This window comes from Phoca vitulina, unplaced genomic scaffold (assembly GCF_004348235.1).
Source record: "Phoca vitulina isolate PV1807 unplaced genomic scaffold, GSC_HSeal_1.0 scaffold12, whole genome shotgun sequence".
NCBI lineage: Eukaryota > Metazoa > Chordata > Mammalia > Carnivora > Phocidae > Phoca > Phoca vitulina.
Window position 1 is genome coordinate 23,835,801 of NW_022589715.1, and position 21,473 is coordinate 23,857,273.

General features: G+C 52.0%; 1 protein-coding gene across 7 annotated transcripts in view; it reads left to right on the plus strand.

Moving 5' to 3' along the window:
* SFXN5 (sideroflexin 5) overlaps positions 1-21,473 on the plus strand; it is a 113,195-nt gene that overhangs the window by 61,189 nt on the left and 30,533 nt on the right. For all 7 annotated transcript variants that reach the window (XM_032410709.1, XM_032410704.1, XM_032410703.1 and 4 more), the window contains one exon: positions 10,831-10,921. In XM_032410709.1, the coding sequence (XP_032266600.1) occupies positions 10,831-10,921 (91 nt within the window). The remainder of the gene's footprint in view (positions 1-10,830; positions 10,922-21,473) is intronic.

Here is a 21,473-nt window from a genome sequence, read left to right on the forward strand (position 1 = left end):
AAAGCTGGGCCACATGCTGGCTCCCCTTTGCTCTCTGCCTGAGCTCCCAGGGCACTGTTGTCCCCTCTCAGAGGCCTTGGTCAAGTGGTCACATGTACACTTCCTCCCGGAGGCCTATAAGCTCCTCAAGATGGGGGCGATAGGTTCATTTGAATCCCATAGGACTTTGAGAATAGAGCAGCTATGAAGTAGGCTAGGTTTGTAAACTGACTATGTGAGCATAAGGCTGGATCCCAGATGAGGGCTGAGTGCAGGTGATGCAGCGAGGGCCCTGGGCCAGAACCAGAGTGGAAGCTACACTCGTCCCACTCTTGAAACCACCTTGCCCCTCCATCTGTACTGTCTAGGTCCTGGCCGGCTGGTCTCCTATAGCGGACTCCAGAGGGTAAAAGTCACTTCACAACTTTGTTATTTTATTCATCACACAATACATACACACAGTTGGTAAGAAAACACTTAGAAAATGCAAATTTAAAAATTCACATATAATGAAAGAATTCACATATAATAATCTTTTTGTAAATCCCACTTTCCTCATCTTTCTCATGTCATTAAGTATAATAATTGTTCACAACTATGTTCTAAACCTCTGTACCATACACCATCATTGATTTCACTGTTCTGGGAAAGCAGGGATTTGGGATTGTTTTGAGATGGCTTCATTTACTCTGCTCCCATGTAGACCACATCCTCTCCAAATGCCCTGTTGGGGAGTGATCCCCGTTTCGTGCCCAAGATCAAGCTCCCTCCCCGAATCCTTGTCTTACCCCAAGCAAGAAGCCAGACATTGCCAAATCTATTCAGATGACTTGCCAAGAGACCGCAAACCCCACCCTGGTGGTCCTCAACCCAGCAGAGACTTCATTTGGGGTCATACAAATTGGCAGTCCCTGATTCTGGGGGGCTACTGGCAGAGGTCAGGGCTCTTGTGAGAGAGGGAAAGGGGCTCTGTTGCCTCCTCCTTGCTCTTCATGACAAGAGGAGCTGATGGCCCTATCTAGTTCAGCAGTTTGAAAATCCCATTTTCCTTCTTGGAGATGAAGGGTGAGGTGGGGCAGAGCTGAGGGGAGGAAGCCCCGTCAGGAATAATACTGAGCAGCCCCGACTGGGAGGGGCTTGAGTGAAGGGGACCACTGTCCTGGTGGGACGTCCTCCTCCTGCAGGCATGGCGCTCCAGGCTCTCTGCATCCCCAGTCCTCACTGTCCCACACAAGGGGCCCTTGGTCATTCCATCCCTACCACTTCCTAGGATCAGAGCTAGCCCAGATTGTGGGGTGGGGGCTCTGATGCACAAGCCGCAGTTACTGGGGACCCTCCAGGCCCTCAGAGCCAGGGTCTTACCCTCAAGGACTGGAGGCCTCACGTTGGGCTGTCACAGCCCTCAGGGACTGTGCCTGTGCTGGGGACACTCTCCTTCCAACTCCCTGCCTAGCTGCAGGACACTCAGAGGCTTTTCCTGACCACACCAGCCCAAACTGTCCCCCACCCCCAAGTCCTAGAAACTTCTGTCCTTCCCACACACTCAGTTACACCCTGTGTCCTGTCCTGTCATTGTTCCACTGGATTACAAGTTAACCAGGGACAGGCCCTGTATCTTCTCCCCCACAGAGGGGGCGCAAGCACTGCTCCATAAATACTTGTTAATTAGGTTGCTGATTGATTGCCGGCCTCAGGAGGCCCCTCTCCGCCTCGATCCTCGGGCTCAGCGGTGGCGGCGTCCCTCTGCCTGACGTCTTCACACAGTGAGGGTCTAACTCCGGCAGATGGAGCAGAGTTTCTGACTTGGAAAATCTGCAGCTTGCTTGCTTTTCTTTTGTGTGTGTAAATCACAAAACCTCCAAAGAAAGAGGCTTTATTTTATTTTCCTTTCCCTTGTTCTCTGGAACCCCGGGCCCGCGGCCTCATTAACTGATCTCTGCTTCAATTAGTGACAAATCCCCTCCCAGGGAGAACCTGTTAGGAAGAGATGACCTGCAAACAAGTGTCACGGCCCCAGTGGTTGGCCCAGCTCTGGCATTAATTAAAACGAGTCCCTACAAGCAGGCGGCCTGGATGGGGCGGGGGGCTGACAGGCTGAGGGCAAATCTCAGTGACTGGGGACAAGCTGGAGTGGAGGCCAGGCCCTGAGAGGCCAGCCTCCTCCCTGGACCTTTCCTCTCCCTCAGAAGAGCCAGAGCCCTGACCTTCGCCAGCCACCCCCAGAATCAAGGACCCCCAGTTTGCCTGGCCCCCTGAATGAAGTCTCACGGTAGCCCGGGACCCCCAGTGCAGGGGTAGCAGCCTTTTGGTGAACTCTCTAAATAGATTTGGCAATGTCTGGCTTCTTGCTCAAGAATAAAAAAGAAATTTTGTCTTAAGTTATTTTTGAAATCTAACAGTTTGCTGTCTTTTAACAAAGGAAGCCTCTGTCAGTCCTCAGTGTATTTGAGTTTGGGGGTTCATGTTGAGCACTTCTGTGGTCAGCCTCCCCAGGCCCTGGCTACCCAAGCGTGAGACCCACGCCCTCCCTTCAGAGGTGTGTTTGTGCCAGGCATTTGGCAGGTGCTGGGGGGGGGTGGTCACACAGATTGGTGTGTCCTTCAAGATGCAGAGAGGAAAAGCTGAGGATTCTCTGTGGTAGAACCAGAATCATGATGAAGGTGACCCTTGGGTGTGGTGGGAACTAGGGAAGGGGCCCCTCAGTCACACAGGGCCAGCTCTTCCAGGATAGAGCAGAGAGAGCTGAAGGCAGGGTTGTGGGATCCAGGTAGAGGGCACAGCACATGGAGAGGCACGCAAGAGAATGTGACAGACTCCAGAGTGGTGGGGAGATGAGTGCGGCCACCGTGGGACGAGTGATGGGGATGAAGTGATGGGGAACTGGGGAGGAGCAGGGCCGCTCGTGAAGCACTCACAGGGCCTACCCAGGAGTTAGCGGGCCACGCCAGCTGCCTTGTCTCGACTCATGGAGCGGGGGCGTCGCAGGGGGTGCAGGCAGAGTGGGCTGGAGGAGAAGTCTTGGTGGGGTGGCAGGCCCAGCAGATGACCTCCCTCATGGACACCAGGTCCTGGATGAGAATGGACCTGTGGCTGTAGAGAAGGGCGCAGGGCTAAAGTCCTACATGCTGCTCAGGAGCTGGTTGGTGGATCCAGAGTATGAGAGACACTTTATGCCTGGTCCTCAAACCCCTCACGTGCAGCCAGGTCGTAGGTGGCTGAGGTCTTTCCCCGTTGGGGCATTGCTGATCTCCATTCTCAAAGGCTCTGGGCCCTGAGGGGTCCTTTCTGTACAGGATACAGTGATTGTCTGTTAACCTTTACTAGATACTGGAGTACAAGGAGGTGTCCCAGGGGGGTCCCTGGGCTGAACCCCTCCCCCTCCCAGTTCTCATTGCCCCCTGGCTGCTCCAAGTCCCAGTATTAAAGTAGCAAATAATCCCGATGATCACAATGGCTGACACTTCTGGAGTGTCTTCAGGTGCCGGGTGCTGCTTAGTGCTCCTCGTGATTTTACAGCTGAGGAAGCGGAAGCATAGAGGTGAAATCCCAGAACTGGGATTCAAACACAGGCTTGATCACATGCTATTCTGCTAATACAAAGACCCCTTTTGCTTCCTGCTCCCACTGCGGCCTGAGGAGGAGGGAAAAGCCAAACAGTGTTCTTGGCTTCCAGTTTAGAGAAACTGTTACCATGCCTCCTGGCAGTTAAGTCCGCCCCCAGGTACCCTGAGAACAGTGGGGAAAGGAAACTTTTGAGAGGCTCTTTAGGTGTAATGGGGTTAAAGCCTCTATCCAACTTCATACTTGGTTTCTGCACCTGTGTTTTCTGGCCAAGGTTGAGTCAGCAGCGTATATTTATCCCTGGTCTGGAGCATGCCCCGCCTCCTGCAAGACCATGTCTGGCTGGTTCTGTGGTCAAGGGTGGTTCTGTGGTACCTCAGGGTGTTCTCTGTGATCCAGGGTGTACCTCAGAGTGTTCCCTGTGATCTAAGGTGTACCTCAGAGTGTTCTCTATGGTTGAGGGTGTACCTCAGGGTGTTCTCTCTAGTTGAGGGTGTACCTCAGGGTGTTCTCTGTGTTCAAGGGTATACCTCAGGGTGTTCTTTGTGATCAGGGGTGTTCCTCAGAGTGTTCTCTGTGGTCAAGAGTATACCTCAGGGTGTTCTCTGTGGTTGAGGGTGTACCTCAGAGTATACCCTGTGACCCAAGGTATACCTCAGAGTGTTCTCTGTGGTTGAAGGTGTACCTTGAGTGTTCTCTGTGATCTAAGGTGTACCTCACGGTGTTCTCTATTATCCAAGGTGTACCTCAGGGTGTTCTCTGTGGTTGAGGGTGTACTTTAGGGTGTTCTCTGTGATCCAGGGTGTACCTCAGGGTGTTTTCTGTGGTCAAGGGTATACCTCAGGGTGTTCTCTGTGGTTGAGGGTGTACCTCAGAGTATACCCTGTGACCCAAGGTATACCTCAGAGTGTTCTCTGTGGTTGAAGGTGTACCTTGAGTGTTCTCTGTGATCTAGGGTGTACCTCACAGTGTTCTCTATTATCCAAGGTGTATCTCAAGAGTGTTCTGCATGGTTGAGGGTGTACCTTGAGTGTTTCCTGTGATCCAAGGTGTACTTCAGAGTGCTCTCTGTGATCCAGGGTGTACTTCGGCCCTGCTGTCCTTCTCTGGGCCTAATGGAGGTAGGAGCCATTAGCCTGAGAATCTCAGGCCAAACTGTTGTCTCACTGCTTTCACTATGATTGGCTTTCGGGTTGGAGGGCCCATTGCATGGACCCTGTAGCAGAATCTGAAGTTTTCCAGAAGCCTGCAGATGGTGATATTGGCAGTGGTGAGTCTGACATGAATATCGGTTCTACATCTATTCTGGGGAGGACAAGTTGTCCCCTCCTACATGTAAGGAGTCTGATGTAACTGGTTTTCTAGCAGGTGGCCAGCAGGTCCCTGCAGGACATTGGTTCAGGGGTCAGAATTGGTCACTGTTGCTAGCCAACAGGACACTGAACTGAAGCTGAAGCTGATTGGCATTTTAGCCTGTGTATGACTCTGTCCTAGCCACCTTGGCCCTTTGCCTGTGGAGGACAAGTGACCTCCACAGAGGGTCATGGGGTCCACTTGATTACAGAGTTTATTCTACAACTGGCGCCATCTGCTGGGCATTTTGGGCACCTCAAAGATTCTTCGAACTGCCCCAGCCCTTGCCCCACCAAGGCTCACACAAACTCCTAACCATCTGCTTACATTATTATCCACCACCCAAGAGTAGCTCTGATTTCTGAACCTCATGCCATCTGTCCTTTCAGGCATGTCCTCTTCCCCATTGTTCTCCAGGGCCCCTCGGATCTCCTCATTACAGGTGCTAGTGGAGTCCACAGCTGGCTACAGACTCCCTGGTATTTCATGCTTCGGAAGTTCTACTGAGCCTTCTTATCTGGCTATACCTCCCACTTACCCTTCAGGACTCAGTCAGGCTTGCCCTTTCTCGGAACCCTTCACAGCCTTGGGACCACCCCCTCAAGGCAGAGGGATGCGCCATGCGCTCAGGTGGAGTTACACCTGTGTGTGCAGCGTCTAGCCCCACAGAGCTGTTTGCCAAGGTGGACAGCAGAGAGTGCACAAGACAGATCTCCTTTGTGGCTCTTTTTCTCCTGCCTCAGAAATCATTCACTTGACTTATTCTAGAATATGTATTAAGCACCGACTCATTTCCCCAGGCACCAGGAATTCAGTGAGGAGTAAGAGAGACACGGGCCCTGCGCCCAGCGCTTAGGCCCTACTGGGAGGGATGGATATTTAGTAAAGAGGCCACAGGTAAAAATATTTCTGCGCTATTCAGTTTTTTAAAATAATATACACGTATTACTTTGATTCCCAACATTTTGAGGAGGTAAATAAATATATACTTCGAGACTGTGATAGAGACAGGGAAGGAAGAGATCTGGGTTCTGTGAGAAACTGTGAAAAGGGAGCCCCGAGTGAAGAGGAGGCCTCTCTGACATTTAAACTGAAAAGTGAGGAGGCCAAGGGGGGCAGTGCTTGAAGGCCCTGGGAGGAGAGGTGATGGGGGGAGGGAGAGAAGGAAGGGAGGGAAAGAGAGATAATTGGCTCATGGGAGGAGTGGGGCCCGGCGAGGTGGCTGGAGCCTTGCAGGCAGGGCCCTGCAGATCTCTAAGTGCAGTGAGAAGCCCCTGAAAGGCTAAAGCAAACTGATACCCATCTTTAGAAGATCGTTCTGGCTGCTGTGTAGAGAGTGGACTGGAGGGAGCAAGAGCAGAATCGGGGAGCCAAGTTAGGAAGCGGGCAGTTCTCCAGGGAGAAGAGATGGGTGTGCTTAAAGGTAAGCGGCCGGAGCAGAGAGAAGTCGTCACATTCAGAATACCTGGGAGACAGGACAGGTAGCTCTGCACGCTGGGCTGCAGGTGGGGAGGGAGAGGCTCCCAACCAGGAAGACTCCTGGGTATCGGGCATGAGGAGCTCCTGGCAGTGGGAGAGGACAGGCGGTGGGTGAGGAAGAGCAACGTAACCTTGATTTGGGGCGTGTGAGGGTGGAGTGCCCGAAGCCCCTCCAGATAAAGGCATCCTGCAGGGGTTTGCAGGTATGGGCTGAAGTTGAGGACACAGCCTGCATGCTTTGCTTAAGCCCCATCCCGTGTCTCCTCGCTGGCCTCACAGAAAGGAGGCTGCTGTTGGCCTGGGAGGGACCTTGGTGCCTAAGGAGACAGCTATCAGCTAGCTCGTGACACTGGAGACCTTGTGTCACTAAGCCCTCTCCCCAGCCTGGTTCTTGGTGCTGGTCAGCACTTACCCCACCTCGGGGATTCTCAGGAAGCTGTCTTTCCTCCTCTGCTCCTGTCCACTGCCCATGGCAAATTCACTGGCCTGGGAGCTGGAGCTTGGAGAGAAGTGGCCAGAGAGGGTCCACTGCTTCCTCAGGCCACTGCTGATGTCCCATGGGTCCTGGGCCCTTGCTTCTCCCAGGACCCCTGTCTGCTGACCACAAGGGGACTATCGTGTGCAAAACCCACACCCTGTTTGTTTTCCTCCCCGCCAAAATGGAGCCCCTGTTTGGTTAATTTCTATTTTGTGGCTTATTTGGAGGCTGTTAAAACAGACCCTGGGGGACCCTCAGTGGTGATTGTTCCATATCTCATTATCTTTCCCGAACCCGATTATTAGCTCAGATTTTTGTGATCGCTAGCTGCTGTTGGTGATGAGCTGTGTGCCATTAATACCAGCTGGCTCCCTTAAACAGGACCCACCGTGCCAGGGAAAACGAGCTGGCATTCAGAGCCACCAGCCACTTGGCTTTTTAATTTTAATGGGCTCCACCAAATGTTCCAGGCCAAAGGGCCCCTGAGGAATCAGCACAGACGGGCTCCCAACCCCGCTCTGCCGCCTAGCCCGGTGCCTTCCCAGGCTGCGGCTGTCCTAGCTGCTGGGACAGGAAGGCCCAAGTTGGGGGCTGTGGCAGGAGTGGGGGAAGTGGCCATTTGCCTCCCCTGTATTTGCACCTTCCTGCTCTCCGGCTCATCATCAGTTGGGTGGGCAGGGTGACCTCACCAGCTCCTAGTTTCCCCACTTTGCTGGTCCCCGGCCCCTTCCCTGGCTCAGGCACGCTGGCCATGCTCAGGAATGAGCATGTTGGGAGGACCCCAGTGGGCTTCAGGGAAGGGCGGGCCAGAAGAGATCTGGGACCTTGGCATTGTTTTCTCTTCTTTCCTCCCCCCTACCATGGCCTCCCACCCAGAGTTGGGGAGACAGGCTGGGACACTCACTCTGGACTGTGCTAGTTCTAGCCAGAGGGAAGAACAGCCAGGCAGGGAGGCTTGAGGACAAGTCTGAGTATTTGCTACAACCAGTGGCCACTATTCCTCGTCCTTGCATTACACTCCAGCCCTGCTTGTCCCCAAGAGGCTGCCAGGGGAAAGTCCCAGCTGCCTGCTGGCCTCCTGGAGGGCTCCTGCTTTTTCTAAAAGAATGTAGGGGGTGGGGCTGGGGTTTGAACCCAGATCTTTTGTTTTATAGTTGGGGTGGGATGCAGGCAGGGCTGGATCAAGGCCCTATCTTCCCTGACTGGGACTGCCTTCCATTCATCTGGACGGCAGCCTCAAGCTGGTCTTTTCAGGGCAGCTTTGCTATGCAAACAGCCAGTTTTAAATGGCACATTAGACATTAAAGCATCCCTCATTGAGATGGAAGACACTTGGAAAGTAAATAGCAACAGTTAAGAGCAAACCTTTGGAATTAGCAGACCCCTGGGTTCAAATCCTAACTTTACATGCCTCATAATAGCTGTGTGTCCTTAGGTAAAGTTCCTTAACTTCTCTGAACCTGTTTGAACTTCTTTGAATCTGTAAAAAAGAGCAACATGCCCTATCTAGAAGTCTTGTAGTAGTGGGGATTTAACTCAGACATTTAATGTGACATGCTCAGCTCATGGCCTGGCACCTCCTCGTGCCCCTTTCCTCCTCTTCTCCCACCACCAACACCTGCCTGTGTGTCCTCTTGCCTCTCTCTGTACTTGCCCTCTCTGCACTCTGTAGGAACATGTGCCCTGGCATCTGGGGGAGGCGGTCACAGAAATAGGCAGTCACTGGCTGCCGAGAGCTGGGGAGCTCGGGACTCGATGAGCTCCATCTGCGAGGCAGGGCAGCCTGGAAGTAGGGCAGCAGGACCTAGTGTGGGCTGGCAGCTCCCCGGCCTGCCCTGCGGTCCCAGTGAAGTGTGTCCAAGCCGCCACACATGTCCCTGCCTCCCAGCATTCCCTGGAGCAAGCAGAAAGAACAAGAATTGGACTCTGAGGATCGGCTTGAGGCTTCCGATCTAGACCAGACCCCCAAGAGCCCAAGCTGGGTTTGCCTGGCCTCACTGTGGCTCCGTGGGGCCCTGAGCTGCCCAGCGCCTGACAGGGTGGCACTTCCTGTCTGCCCAGGTCGCAGCACCATTCTTGCTTTGACTGCTGCAGTCGCCCTGACACCCCAGAGGCCTTCCCCAGGCTCTGCATCTTCTCCAGCGACCCAGAAGGTCAAGGCCAGAGGCGGGGCTGCAGGTGCAGGGTGGCCTGCTAGCTACCAGGTGAGCCAGAGCCGAGAGCAGGCTGCCCCAGGCCCCCGTAGGCCAGCAGTCCTGCAGTGGCCCCTGCTGCCCCTCCTCCCAGGAAAGATCTACGGGGCAGGGGCTGGCTCTGGCCTCCGTTTCGGGGAGCAGTGGCCTCTCTACACCCATTTCCGGTCTGGCCACATGGCAATCTCGCCTTTTCTCTCTCTATGCCTGCGCTTGTGCTGTGTTCCCCGCCACAATTCTCTTTCTTCTGCTCTGCCTAACCCCACCATTCCCTCCTCCAAGAAACTCCCTTTCCAGCCATTGTGGATCTCCATCCATTCATCTGTTTGTTGGTCCATGCACGGATTCCTCAGTCCCCAGTTTATTGAGCAAGTACTACATGCCATCCACTGTCCTGAGTGCCAGTCATACAAAGAGGAGAAAGGCATGGTCCCGCCTCCCAGTCCCGCAGGGGCATCAGATCATGAGCAGTGAACTGAGTGCTGGGGAGGAGGGACTGGGGACGTGTGAGGAAGCAGCTTCCTGCCTGGGAGAGGCGACATTCTTACATAGCTTCATTTACTGAGGTCTCTTACGCCCCAAGCTCATGCTAAACACTTTACATACATTCTTTTTTTTTTTTTTTTAAAGATTTTATTTATTTTTTTGACAGAGAGAGACACAGCGAGAGAGGGAACACAAGCAGGGGGAGTGGGAGAGGGAGAGAGAAGCAGGCTTCCCGCTGAGCAGGGACCCCGATTCGGGGCTCGATCCCAGGACACTGGGATCATGACCTGAGCTGAAGGCAGACGCTTAACGACTGAGCCACCCAGGCGCCCCCACTTTACATACATTCTTATAGCAGCCCTGGGATGCTGTAGATATTACCATCCCTTTTTACAGATAAGGAAACTGAGGCAGGGCAAGGTTCAGTGACTCCCACTGTTAGAAAGTCACTGGAGGGAGAGCTCAGAGGTGGGCCTTACAGAACAGATGTGGACTGGGTAGAGAAGGAAGGCATTTGGGGCATTGGGACCAGCATGGGCAAAGGCCCCAAGGCGGGAAAGCTCCCATAGCATCTGGTGAGCAGTCAGCTGGATTCCCGGAAGGAGAAGGTAGGGTGTTAGGGGAGTAGGGGAGCCGCGTGAAGGAGATTGCACCTTTTCACACAAGTCATGGGAGGAACTGGTCGTGGTAGACATGGTTGGACCTGTGTTCTAGAAGGACAAAAGACAGCATGGGGGACGGAATGGAGTAGGGAGTGCCCAAGGTGAAGGCAAGGGGGACCCCAGTGTCCCAGGCCAAGTGAGGGGGCTGGGGTCTAAGAAAAGAGGACATGAGCCCAGGATGTGCACAGCACCCCTGGCTAAGCTCTGCTTAGCTCGGTGGTCACCTGTGGGCAGGTGTGTGGATCTCCTTCTCCTGAGCCCTGGTGGTTAGGCCTGTGCCTGAGCCCACAGTGGGGCCCGAGAAAGGGGGTGCTTAGAGGCTGAGGTGGGAGTGAGGGTTCCTGCGCTTCATTTACTTGCCGATTCTGTGTTCTTCTAACGGCGGCCTTTCCTTTCTCCTCAGAGAGGTTGTGTGCGTGTGTGCGGGTCTGTGTGTGGCTGAGGCTTTCCCCTCCGCCTCCCTCCCGGGCTGGCTAACTGGGGTGACTGGGCCGTGTGATGCTGTGCATAGTGGCACTGGAACAGGCGACGCTGAGGATTTGGGGTCCGGGGCAGATGGTGCCGCTCACTCTCTGCTCCTGCCCCAGCCTGCCAGTCCCCTGCAACACCACGCATGCACGTTCTCTTCTCTCTTCCTAAGGTGGGCCTTAATGTCCTGGTTCAGAAAGCCAACAAGTTCACCCCAGCCACCCGCCTTCTTGTCCAGAGATTTGTGCCGTTCCCCGCTGTAGGTAAGACCTGCACCTGCGCCGAGGTGCCCGCACGCGTGGACAGGCATGTGGGTGTCACACCTGCGTGTGCGGGGTTGCAGGGCTCTTGGGGAGCTGGACTGCCTTTCCAGACCGCTTCTGACATCGGGGGTCTCCTGGTGTGGGCGACTAGAGCAAAACATGGGTGGACAGAAGTAAGGGTGACGGGGGCCCCCGCTGACAAGCCCTGTGACCGAGATCCTGCTTTTAGCACCGGGATTAGCCCCCGGCCACCCACAGGCTAGTAGATAGAATGCAGTGGATCCTATGAACTTGGCTACACTAGCCTCTACCTGAAATTTAACATATCCTTCCGTTGTGAAGGTAGGCAGCAAGCCACAGTAACAAGCAAGAGCTGTGGCTTTTTCACCCGTAGAAATCATAGATATTTTCACATCTCATTACAGTTGTTACAGGGATTCTAAAATATTGTTTGTGTGCAACACTAACTCAAAATTAGGATATTTATTCAATCCACTGGTAGGTCTTGTTTTTTAATTCACTAATTAAAGAGCACACCTGTTACTATACCACAATGAAAAAATATTTTGTTCATGTATTCCAATATAATCCCTTTATAATCCTGTATGTTTTGTTTCACCCATTTGGGGACACTATTTGGAGGGGGGCTCAGGCATCTCCTGGCCTGTGACCATCACAGGGATTCCTGGCGCAAAAGAAGGCCCAAAGCTCCGTCTAGTCTAGTGTTCTGAGCCCTTGGGTATTGTGGACCATTGAGGCTCTGGAGGCCTCCATTCATAGTCAGGTAATTGTGGTGCATGCGTGTGTGTGAAAGGGATTTCGCTGCCTTCAGCCGAGACTTTGCTGGTCTTGGAGCCTCTGAGCCATCCCATCAAGCCCAGCCCGGCTCTTGAGAAACCCCCTGCCTTGCTTGGGGAGAGGGCGCTGCAGTAAAAGTTTTTAAAAACTGAAAAAGAAACAACATTGACAGAAGCATGAGGCAGTACATGATTGGTCATCAAAAGAGAAGTATACACTTGAACCTTGACACCAAGCTCCCCATTTGATGCCAGAGGACAAAGATGGGGGCCAGCCCAGGAGCGGTGTGAGGTCATGTGACCTCCTGGGTGTGAAGGCTCAGTCTGAAGAGCCAGAGTCAGATTCAGGTTCCTGGTCTCAATCTCATGCTTCACCTTCAGGGCTCAACTTCCCCACCTGTAAAATGGGAGCTCGGGTACCTACCTTCCTACAACCCAGAGCCGTGGGAGGATCAAACGAGACCACAGACCGGATTCCATTCATAGGATAGTGCTTTGGAGCACCTGCAAAGCCCCTGTGAGAAGGTGGGAGATCATTACCTGGCAGCCCCACCTCCTTAATGGCCAGAGGCTAATGAACTCGCAGGACCAGCTGCCCGGGTGAGCCTCAGCTGACCCAGATAATTGCTATAGCAACTCCACACTTTTAATGAACTCGCAGCTATTTCTGGCATGGGCCACTAATGGAATAACTCTTTAGATCTGACTTTGTTAAGGGGTGTAATTGAGCGAACAAGCCTGCCGATCTTGCGTTCCTCACTCTCCTGGGCTGGAGGGTCAGTTGCAGCCTCAGAAGGTGGCAGCTCTTAGCTGCACTGGACTGGATCTGGGACTCGGCCGAGATGTAATCTGTCCTTGAGACAAGCTGTGCAGACAAGGACTTTGCCAGGGGTCCATTCTAGCCTTGCTCTGCCGGCCGTCTTGCTGTATGACCTTGGGGCTGGTCTTAACCTCTGGAGCTCCTTCAGGAGGAAAGACCCCGCTTTCAGGTTTGACCCTGTCTGCCATCCCCACCTGAGACTTTCTGACTTGTCCGTCTTTGGGCTCCAGCCTGATTCTCCTCCTGTCTTATCCGAGAGGAACCTGCAGGTCCAGCCACTGTTGAGGGGTCTTGAGATCCCACATATCCCTAGCCAGTCGCACAGGTTGCACACAATGTGGTTTGCAGTCCTGATAGTCCTAGTTTGCCAGGATCCTAAGAGCAGCAGATCCTCTCTGGCTACTTCCTCAGGCCTGCTGCCCGAGTCCTGGCTGTGTGCCTGCCTCCCTTCCACCCCTAGCCCGGGTCTCTCCTCGCCCACATGGAGGCTTCTACCTCCCTGGCCCCCGATTTTCTCCCAGGCCCATCTGCAAATGGCACCTGCTGACTCCCCTGGTAGACGCCAACACAGTGGTGTGCAGGATGAACAAGCATGCCCCCCACCTGCTTTGGGGCCCCTTGTTCTCTCAGGCTGTCATATAGCCCCTGCACTTGGCTACCCTTCACCTTATTCTCAGGCTTAGACAGCTTCTCTAGGCCTCACTGCATGCTGGCAGGGCCTCGGTCCCTCCAGGCATTCACCCTGCTTTCCACGGCGGGCTAGACCAGGCCAGGCCACGCCACGCCAACATCAAGGCCACCAAGAAGCTTGCCCAGGACTTGCTCTGGCTGATGGAGGGTCTGTTGTCCCTTCAGACCCCTGGCATGATGGGGAGACAGGACTCACGGAGCCATGCATGCTCACAGGGAGTAGGTTGAAGTGATAGGATTAAGCCCTAATTGTTGGGATGTGTGTGGGGGCTTAGGGTGGGGGGTGAGTGTAGAGCAGAAGGGGATCTTAGTTAGGGAAGGGCCCTGAAAGGGCCTCCCCACTCCCTCCCTCCTGGCCAGACTGTGAACTCAGGTTCAGGGAAGGAGGAGGCTCCCAGGATCTGTTGCTTCTTCCCTCTGCCCTGCCCAGCGAGTTCTGCCCTGTTCCAGCCTACAGTCTGGGAGATAGGAGGACATCTCCCTTCACTGGGCCCCACATGCTGCCCAAGAAAGAGACCTGAGACTCTGGGCACAGGACACCTCGTTCCCCCACCTGACTCCACTGCCTTTACCCCCTCTCTGGCCTTGGACCAGACCCCACTTCAGCCCCTCCCCACTGGGATGTCTGTGACAGACTGCAGGCCTCCCCTGGGTCTGCAGGGGCCCCACCACTCTCCATGTTTTCCCCAGCAGGCCTTCGTTCCCCCTCATTCCCCACATTGTCTCTCTGGGACGACCCAAGGCAAGGCGGCGAGCCATCCCCATTTTATAGAAGAATAAACGTATTCAGACTCTCTGAAAGTTATCCTGCGTTGGCTACAGCCCGGGCCTCAAAGGCCCAGCCCAGGCTACTTCCAGCCCACGTGAATAACCCCTCACCCACGTAGCTGAGAAACTGAGGGATGTGGTCCAGAGGCACCCCACCAGGGGCACCCCACCTCTGGTTTTTCAGCCAGGGTTGTATGTATGTGCATGCACGCACGTGTGCTGAGTACTGAGAAGCCCTGAGGACGCTCACTGAGCCCTTCTGTCCCTCATGGTGGTTTCAGAGCCTTGCTGTGCCCTGGTCCAGAGCAGCAATCATGTGGGAAATCTCGGTTTCTATTTATACATGGATGTTAGGAAAGATGGTGAGCCCAGGAGCATGTGTGCTGGCATCGGAATCGATTGGGGACTGGTAATTAATTTGTTTAGACCTTAATTAATTCTCCAGTTCTTTCTTATTTGTGGACTGTCACGCTTAATTGTGTTCAGGAGCTTGAGCTCAGAGCAGGCCCTCCATTAATTGATGGTTGCTGTGAGGTGGGAGTTAATGGTTTGGGGAGCTGGGCAAACAGTGTAATGAAAGGTCAGTCGAGGAGGCATTGGAAAAACAACCCCCCTCCCCAGGTCCAGCTGCCAGTCTCCACGAGCAGAGTCCATTCCGGGAGAGGCAGGCCCCGCAAACAGCCTTCTCGTGAGGCCTTGGGCTGGGAGCTGGCAGGAGTGACCAGTGGGAGGAATGCAGGGTCGCAGGTGCCATGAGGGGGCACTGGTGAGAGGGAGAGGTGTGCATGGGGCAGGGCCTTTAGCCAGGGGCCCAGAGGTGGGGATCCCCAGGTGTCCCCAGGCCAGCACATCTCTGTACCAGGCTCTGCGTACGTGTGTGCAGGGGAGAGGGAAGGAAGGAAGCCCTGAAGGTCACCCCCACCCCCCGGCTGCCTGGCGCATCCATACCGAGCAGGGGACAGGCTGTATCGGGTGCTAAGAAAGACCCCTATGTGGGCTTTGAGCTCCCTCGGGAGGCCTGAGCCTCAGCCCCGGCCAGCCGGCTCCCTGTGCAGGGACTAACCTTCCTGAATGGGCCAAAATGCCAGCCTCATCTTCCCTTTGCCGGGAAATGACTTCTTCCTGCGCTGTCCTCAGCAGGCCCTTACGTTAAATGTCACCGCTTATTTCATCACCAGGAAAAAAATCTCTGCATTCACCAGGGGGTCTGCTCCTCGGGATGTCTGGGCAGTCTTTGGGAGAAGGTCTTCTGTCCACACATCTGACCCACCGCATCTGCTTGCTCCCTTCACCCCCAGGCCGCAGGGGTCGCTATTGATTTCCCCTTCCCGGCTCCCCGCTTGGTGTTCAAGCCGCCTGGCTTGCCTTGTCTGGGAGGTGGCCACGGCTGTGTGCCCAAGCCCCAAGGGTTAGTCCTGCCCCCCTCCATCCCTCATCCCCTGTGGTTAGAGGACAGCAGCGTGCACCTGTATCGGCTGGGCCTCATGACGTGCGTTCCTTCCATCCAGGTCAGTGATAATGTGGCGTCCACAGCCCTGAGGCTCCTCGGGTCCTTTCCTTGACCTGGCCCCTGCTCGTACTCCTTTGGAGCTGTGGTGAATCTTCGACCTCCCGTCTGCCTTTCTCGGGGGCCCCAGGCCTTTGCACACGTGCCCTGTTTGTCTGGAATCCCTGCTCTTCCCATTACCTCAGCCCCATCTTCTGCCTTCTCTTGACTGCCCGGCCTTTGTTTCTCAGCTCAGACACCACCTCCTCCAAGAAGCCCTCCCTGGTAGCCCCAGTTAGGGTTAGACCACAGCACCCTGTGTGTGCCTATGTGTAACCCAGAACCGCCCATTTTGTTCCTGAGTTTGCCTCCTTCATCAGACTGTGAGCTCCCCAAGACAGGGACTGGCTCTCATTCATCCCCAACCCCCAGGCTCACCCTGTGCTTGAAACACAGTGTTCAGTGTGGGTTTGTTCAGTGATGAAATGAGTGCTTGGGCAGAAAGGCTTTGAAATTGGGTACTCATCGTGAAACCCCACCATGATGACATTGGTGGCCACATTCTATGGCTGCTTGGACATTCATTCTGGGTTTTGTTTTGTTTTTTTTTTTCATTAAAAAAAATTTTTTTTGACTGTTCTATTTTCTTATGTAAGTTTTCTCTAACACCATCATTCACACTTTCAGTTGGCAAGCCTAGGGAGGATGACCAATGAGCTACCTTACCAGGTCATCCGGGTCACATTCTCCAACCTTTCTGGGTTGGATCTGGAAGGATGGGTGGGCTGGGCTGGGTGTTGTAAGCATGAGCAGCCCTAGAGCTGACATGGACCCCCAGTATGTGTCAGGGCCCAAGAGCACATGGGTAGGAAGGCCAAGTTAGCCAGAGGGAAGTCTCTAGTGGTGTGTCCTAGGGCTCTGTCTTCAGTCTTGTCCCTTTCCGTTAGAACTACATTGGTCACATTCAAGGAACAGGCACAGCAACTTGGCAGTGATTGTGAATTCGTGGGCAAGAGGTGCAGGATCTAAGATTGCAAGTTTTGATGTAAGGCTTGCTGTTCAAAAAAATGTAGCTACACAAGTGTAGGCTTGCCCAAGACCTGACTTGGCCAGAGTGCTTAGGATAAAGATCCAGGGATTTTGTGGGCTGTATGCTCAGAATAGGTCTGCAGTGTGGTGTATGGCTCTGAGGAGGCTCACTCAGACTTCAGCTGCATTACTAGAAACAGAGACCCCAGAACAAAGGAGTCTGTTTAGTTCTGGACTCCACCCGTCAAGAGATGCTCTACACATAAGTAGGAGTCCAGCAATAGCAGCAGGATCTTCTGAAAAACTGACAGCCTGTTATTGCAGTGAGCTGCCTGACCCCCCAGTTAGGGAAGCGCCCAAGTAGCAGCCTGGCCCAAAAAGCTGTGAGGGGCACTCCCGTGTGATCAAGTCACCTGTTCCTGGGCAGCTGGCCCAGGACCTGGCATACAGTGGGCGCTCAGTGAATGCTTATTGAATGAATGGCCTTCCGGGTCAGAGATTTTATAATGACCGAAATCCAGAAGCAGAGAAGGTGGGAAGCCCAAGGCAGGGGAGGGGGTTATGAATGCGGGAAGAATAGGGGGGCCGGGGTGGGCCGGGCCTGTGGGGGAAGGGCCAGGGTAGAGGGCCACTGGGGCCTTGGGCGTTAGCTTGGAGTTGGAGCTTTATCCTATGGTTAATAGGGAACCGCTGAATTTTAAGCTCGGAGCAGCTGTGATAAAGGGAGTTTTCCAGAAGATGAATGTGTTAGCAGGAATCTTTTATGAAGAGATCCTGAACTTCAGAGTCAGCCTACACCTAAATTTACAGGCTGATTTTTCAGTCCCGAAATTCCCAGTCCTGAGTTTGTGACACTTTAGTATGGGTTGTGAAACTCTCTCCCAATTCTCAAGCTATTTAAAAGAAAATCTGTGTCATGTACCCCTGCCTTTTGGGTGGAATATTGGGGAATATCATGACATCAGGCAAATGTTAGGGTGCACGTCCCTCTTTGATAATCATCCCTCCTCTGAAGGCAGGGCTGGGACTGTATTCCGGTGTGACTCGCGTGAGTGTGTGTGTATGTGTGTTTCAGGTGGTGATGTCCACCCATGTCCACTTGTAAATACATCGACTGTGTCTGGCAGGGACACGAGAGCCTGGCTAGAGTGGTCGCTTCTGGAGAGGGTGTCGGGGAAGCTAAGGGTCAAAGGTTGGAAGGAGACTGATTTTATTATTTACCCTTCTACACAATTTGAATTATTTACTGTGTGCACATACAACCCACAAAATAGGAGAGAGAGAGAGAGAGAGAGGAAGTAGAGAACTACTTTGGGGAGAACTTTGTCCAGTGTCACTCTGGACCCAAGATGGGAGCTCGTCTCCTGGTTGCCACTGGAATGTTTTTGTTTTTGTTTTAATAAAAATGGTTCTGTTTTTTCCCCCTGATAATATGATCGTTTTCTAAAGTAACAATCCTACTTTGCTCTCCAGGGTAAGTCTGTGTATATCCCTCCAAATTTGAGTAAACATCTAAAAATGTAGCAATCTCTATTTATTGTATCTCTACATAACATAAATATGCCTATATAAATAGATATTTAATGTAAGTGAGATCATACCATGTGTACTGTTCTGTAAACTGCATTTTAACCTCAATAAGTTTTAGATGCCTTTATAGGGCTGTCCTAAAATCTCAGTGTATCTTTTCTTTTTTTTTTAAGATTTTATTTATTTATTTGACAGAGAGAGACACAGCGAGAGAGGGAACACAAGCAGGGGGAGTGGGAGAGGGAGAAGCAGGCTTCCCGTGGAGCAGGGACCCCAACGTGGGACTCGATCCCAGGACCCTGGGACCATGACCTGAGCCAAAGGCAGATGCTTAACAACTGAGCCACCCAGGCGCCCCAAATCTTAATGTATTCTAAGGGCCGCAATAGTACCATACTATACAACCTTGTATGTGTGTCCCTGTGCACACAAGTAGGAGCTTCTCCAGTGGGGAGGTTTTCAAACAGCCCCCTGGGGGGGGCTTTAAAAAATGCAGAGATCTGGACCGTCCCTCAGATTTCGTTTCAGGTGTGCAGCCAGTGTTGAGGGTCACCAGTTGAGCCTTGATACCTAGAAATGGAATGGCCACGTCAGAGGGCACGCGCACACCTAGCTTTGCTAAGTATTGCCAAATGAGCATACTGGCTTTTTACTCCGCCTGCAAGCGTTACATTTTGGTTTCCCCACATTTGGTGTTACCGATCTTGAAAAATTTTTGTCCATCTGAAATGGTTCTTTTCTCATTTTAATTTGCATTTTTCCAATTCCCAGAATGGTTGAGAAATTTTCTTAACTTTATTGGGCTTTTGGGTTTTCAAATAGAAAAGAGAGAAAAGGGGGCGCCTGGGTGGCTCAGTCTGTTAAGCATCTGCCTTTGGCTCAGGTCATGATCCCAGGGTCCTGGGATCAAGCCCTGAGTTGGGCTCCCTCTCCATCTGCCTGCCACTCCCCTTGCTTGTACTCTCTCTCTCTCTCTGTGTCAAATAAATAAATAAAATCTTAAAAAAGAGAGAGAGAAAAGGAGATCCCTATTTCATACCATACACAAAAATAAATTCCAGAGAGATTAAAGGCCTAAATGTGAAAAGTACAATGTTAAAGCTTCTAGAAGAAAATAGAGATGAACACTGGGGAGGGGCAGAGTTTCTTGATGACACAAAAAGTGCATACCAGAGGGGAAAGGATTGCTTATTTGATGACATGTTACACCATATGCCAGAAGTCTCCATCAACAAAGTGAGAAAACGAGCCGCACACTATTCGTAAACCACTTAACCAATGAGGATTAGTCTCCAACACATCCAAAGAACACCTGCAGATAGATTTTCCTCTAGATTAAAAACTCTATCTTTGACTTTTAGTAAGATTGAGTTCATGTTCACTGAATTTTTACTATTTCTTTTAAGAATTCCTACTCGAATATTTTGGTGATTTTGATGACTGTACCTTTTTCTTAATAACTGTTACAGCTCTTTATACATTTTATGAATGTTTTTGGCCAGAAGTACCAGACTCAAACGGGCTTAAGTAATAAATGAATGTATTACTTCACAAAGGTCGAATGCCGAGTGAGGCACCCGGGGCCCCTCCTTCCACCTCTGGGGCCTGCCAGGGGCTTCAGCTGCAGACTGGCCCCTTTCGTGTCCCAAAATGGCAGCAGCACCTCCAAGCACCACATGCGGACCCACCACGGCCCAGACGTCAGGAGGCCCTGCCTGCCCCTGCTTCTTCAATGAGAGGAGACCTTTCCCAGAAGTCCCCTGCAGACATCTGTCATTGGCTTGGGCTGGTCACATGTCCCCTCCTCAGTCCATCACTGGCAAGGGAGGGATTTATCACAATTAGTTAAGACTCCTCCTCTGGGGGTAGCGTAGTTGTTGGGAGTCAGTCACCATGACCCTCTGTTGATGAGTAGTAGCGGCTCTTTGTCACATAAAATATATTTTCCCAGCTTCCCATGTCTTCAAATATGATTCACAGATATCAGATGCCCTATTTCTCAATCCTCAGATGCCTCAGTTAAAAGGGGCATTACTCCAGTAGCCTTCCAGAAGGGGAGAGGACTGTATTTCCTGCTCACGCGAAGGAGTGAACAAGCCTTCACTACACATCCGATCTGAGCCACTTTCTTCAAGATCATGGAGTTTGAGTCTGAGTCCTGCTTACCTTTTCCACTTCTCTTTTGGACTTCGGTTGTTAAACACAGCATCACGGCCCACCACTGCTTTCTGTCACCCTGTTTCTAGTCTTGACCCTTTTGGCCCCTTTAAAACCAACAGTATAATTTCAAAGCATATAAAAGAATTTGGGGACTTTTTTTTTTTTGGTCTGCATTTCCTACTTGGTTATATTTGTGGTTTCATTTTTTTCTTCACCTGAAGGAAAAACTATTCCTGAAGTCAATCAGCTTCTTTAGGAAGTTTCCCACCTATAGCCACAGACATGTAGGAACCGTGAGAAGGTCACACCAATCCCTGCTGGCTTTCAAATGTTTATGATCTACTTTAGGAAGTTTGGCAATTTCTTCTCACTTCTTAGACAAGTAAAGCACGATTGGATTCTCATTGTAAAAATTCAAATGGTATTTAGAAAAACAGGGTAAAAAAAGGTAGAAGTCTTTCAACAACTCCTAATTCCTAAATTTAGTTCCCTTCCCAAGGGGATCACTGTATGAGGTGTGAACCTTCCAAAACGTTACCTGTGGATTTATGGGCCCACCGTATGTGCCTCCCAGTTATGGGGTTTTACATATAGTAAATCATCCTGTACATACTCAGTAGCTTTTTTCATATAAGTTTGTTTTGGAGATCTTCCCATGTGAGTTCCCTAATGGTGGACATTTAGGTTGTTTCTAATTATTTGCTCTTACAAACAGTGCTATAATTAACATCCTTGTAAATGTCTCTTTGTGCATATGGGCAAGCATTTCTTTAGGGTAGCTATCTATGGTTTGGCAATTTCTGCTGTCTTTAATTGCATTGCCTGGTATCTGGCAGACGATCTTCTGCATGTACAATAACTTTTCATGTCCGTGCTCCATTATAGTGTAAGTTCTAAAAAGATGTTTTAGGCAACAATTAGGAATCTAAGTTTAAGTTCAGATTCTGTGCAGACTGCTCTGGGTAGCTGAGGTGACACTTGAATGAACCTCTACACGTGGCAAAGTTTACACATGCACAGGTTTCCTCTGCCCCCACCCTGCCGTCCGTTATAAGGCACATCATGACTTTTGAAACATTAAAATGTGGGGAAATGCATCTTAGAACCAAGGAGTGAAGATATTTTGTTTTCCCCAAAGGAATAGCCCCATAGCCCATCGCTTCGCTTTCGCGTTTGAATGGTCCTTTCCTGGGAGCTGATGTAACCGCTTTACCACAGACTCCTTTCCCCCTACGGGTGGGTGTGTTTCTGGACTCCTAACTCCGCCGGTCC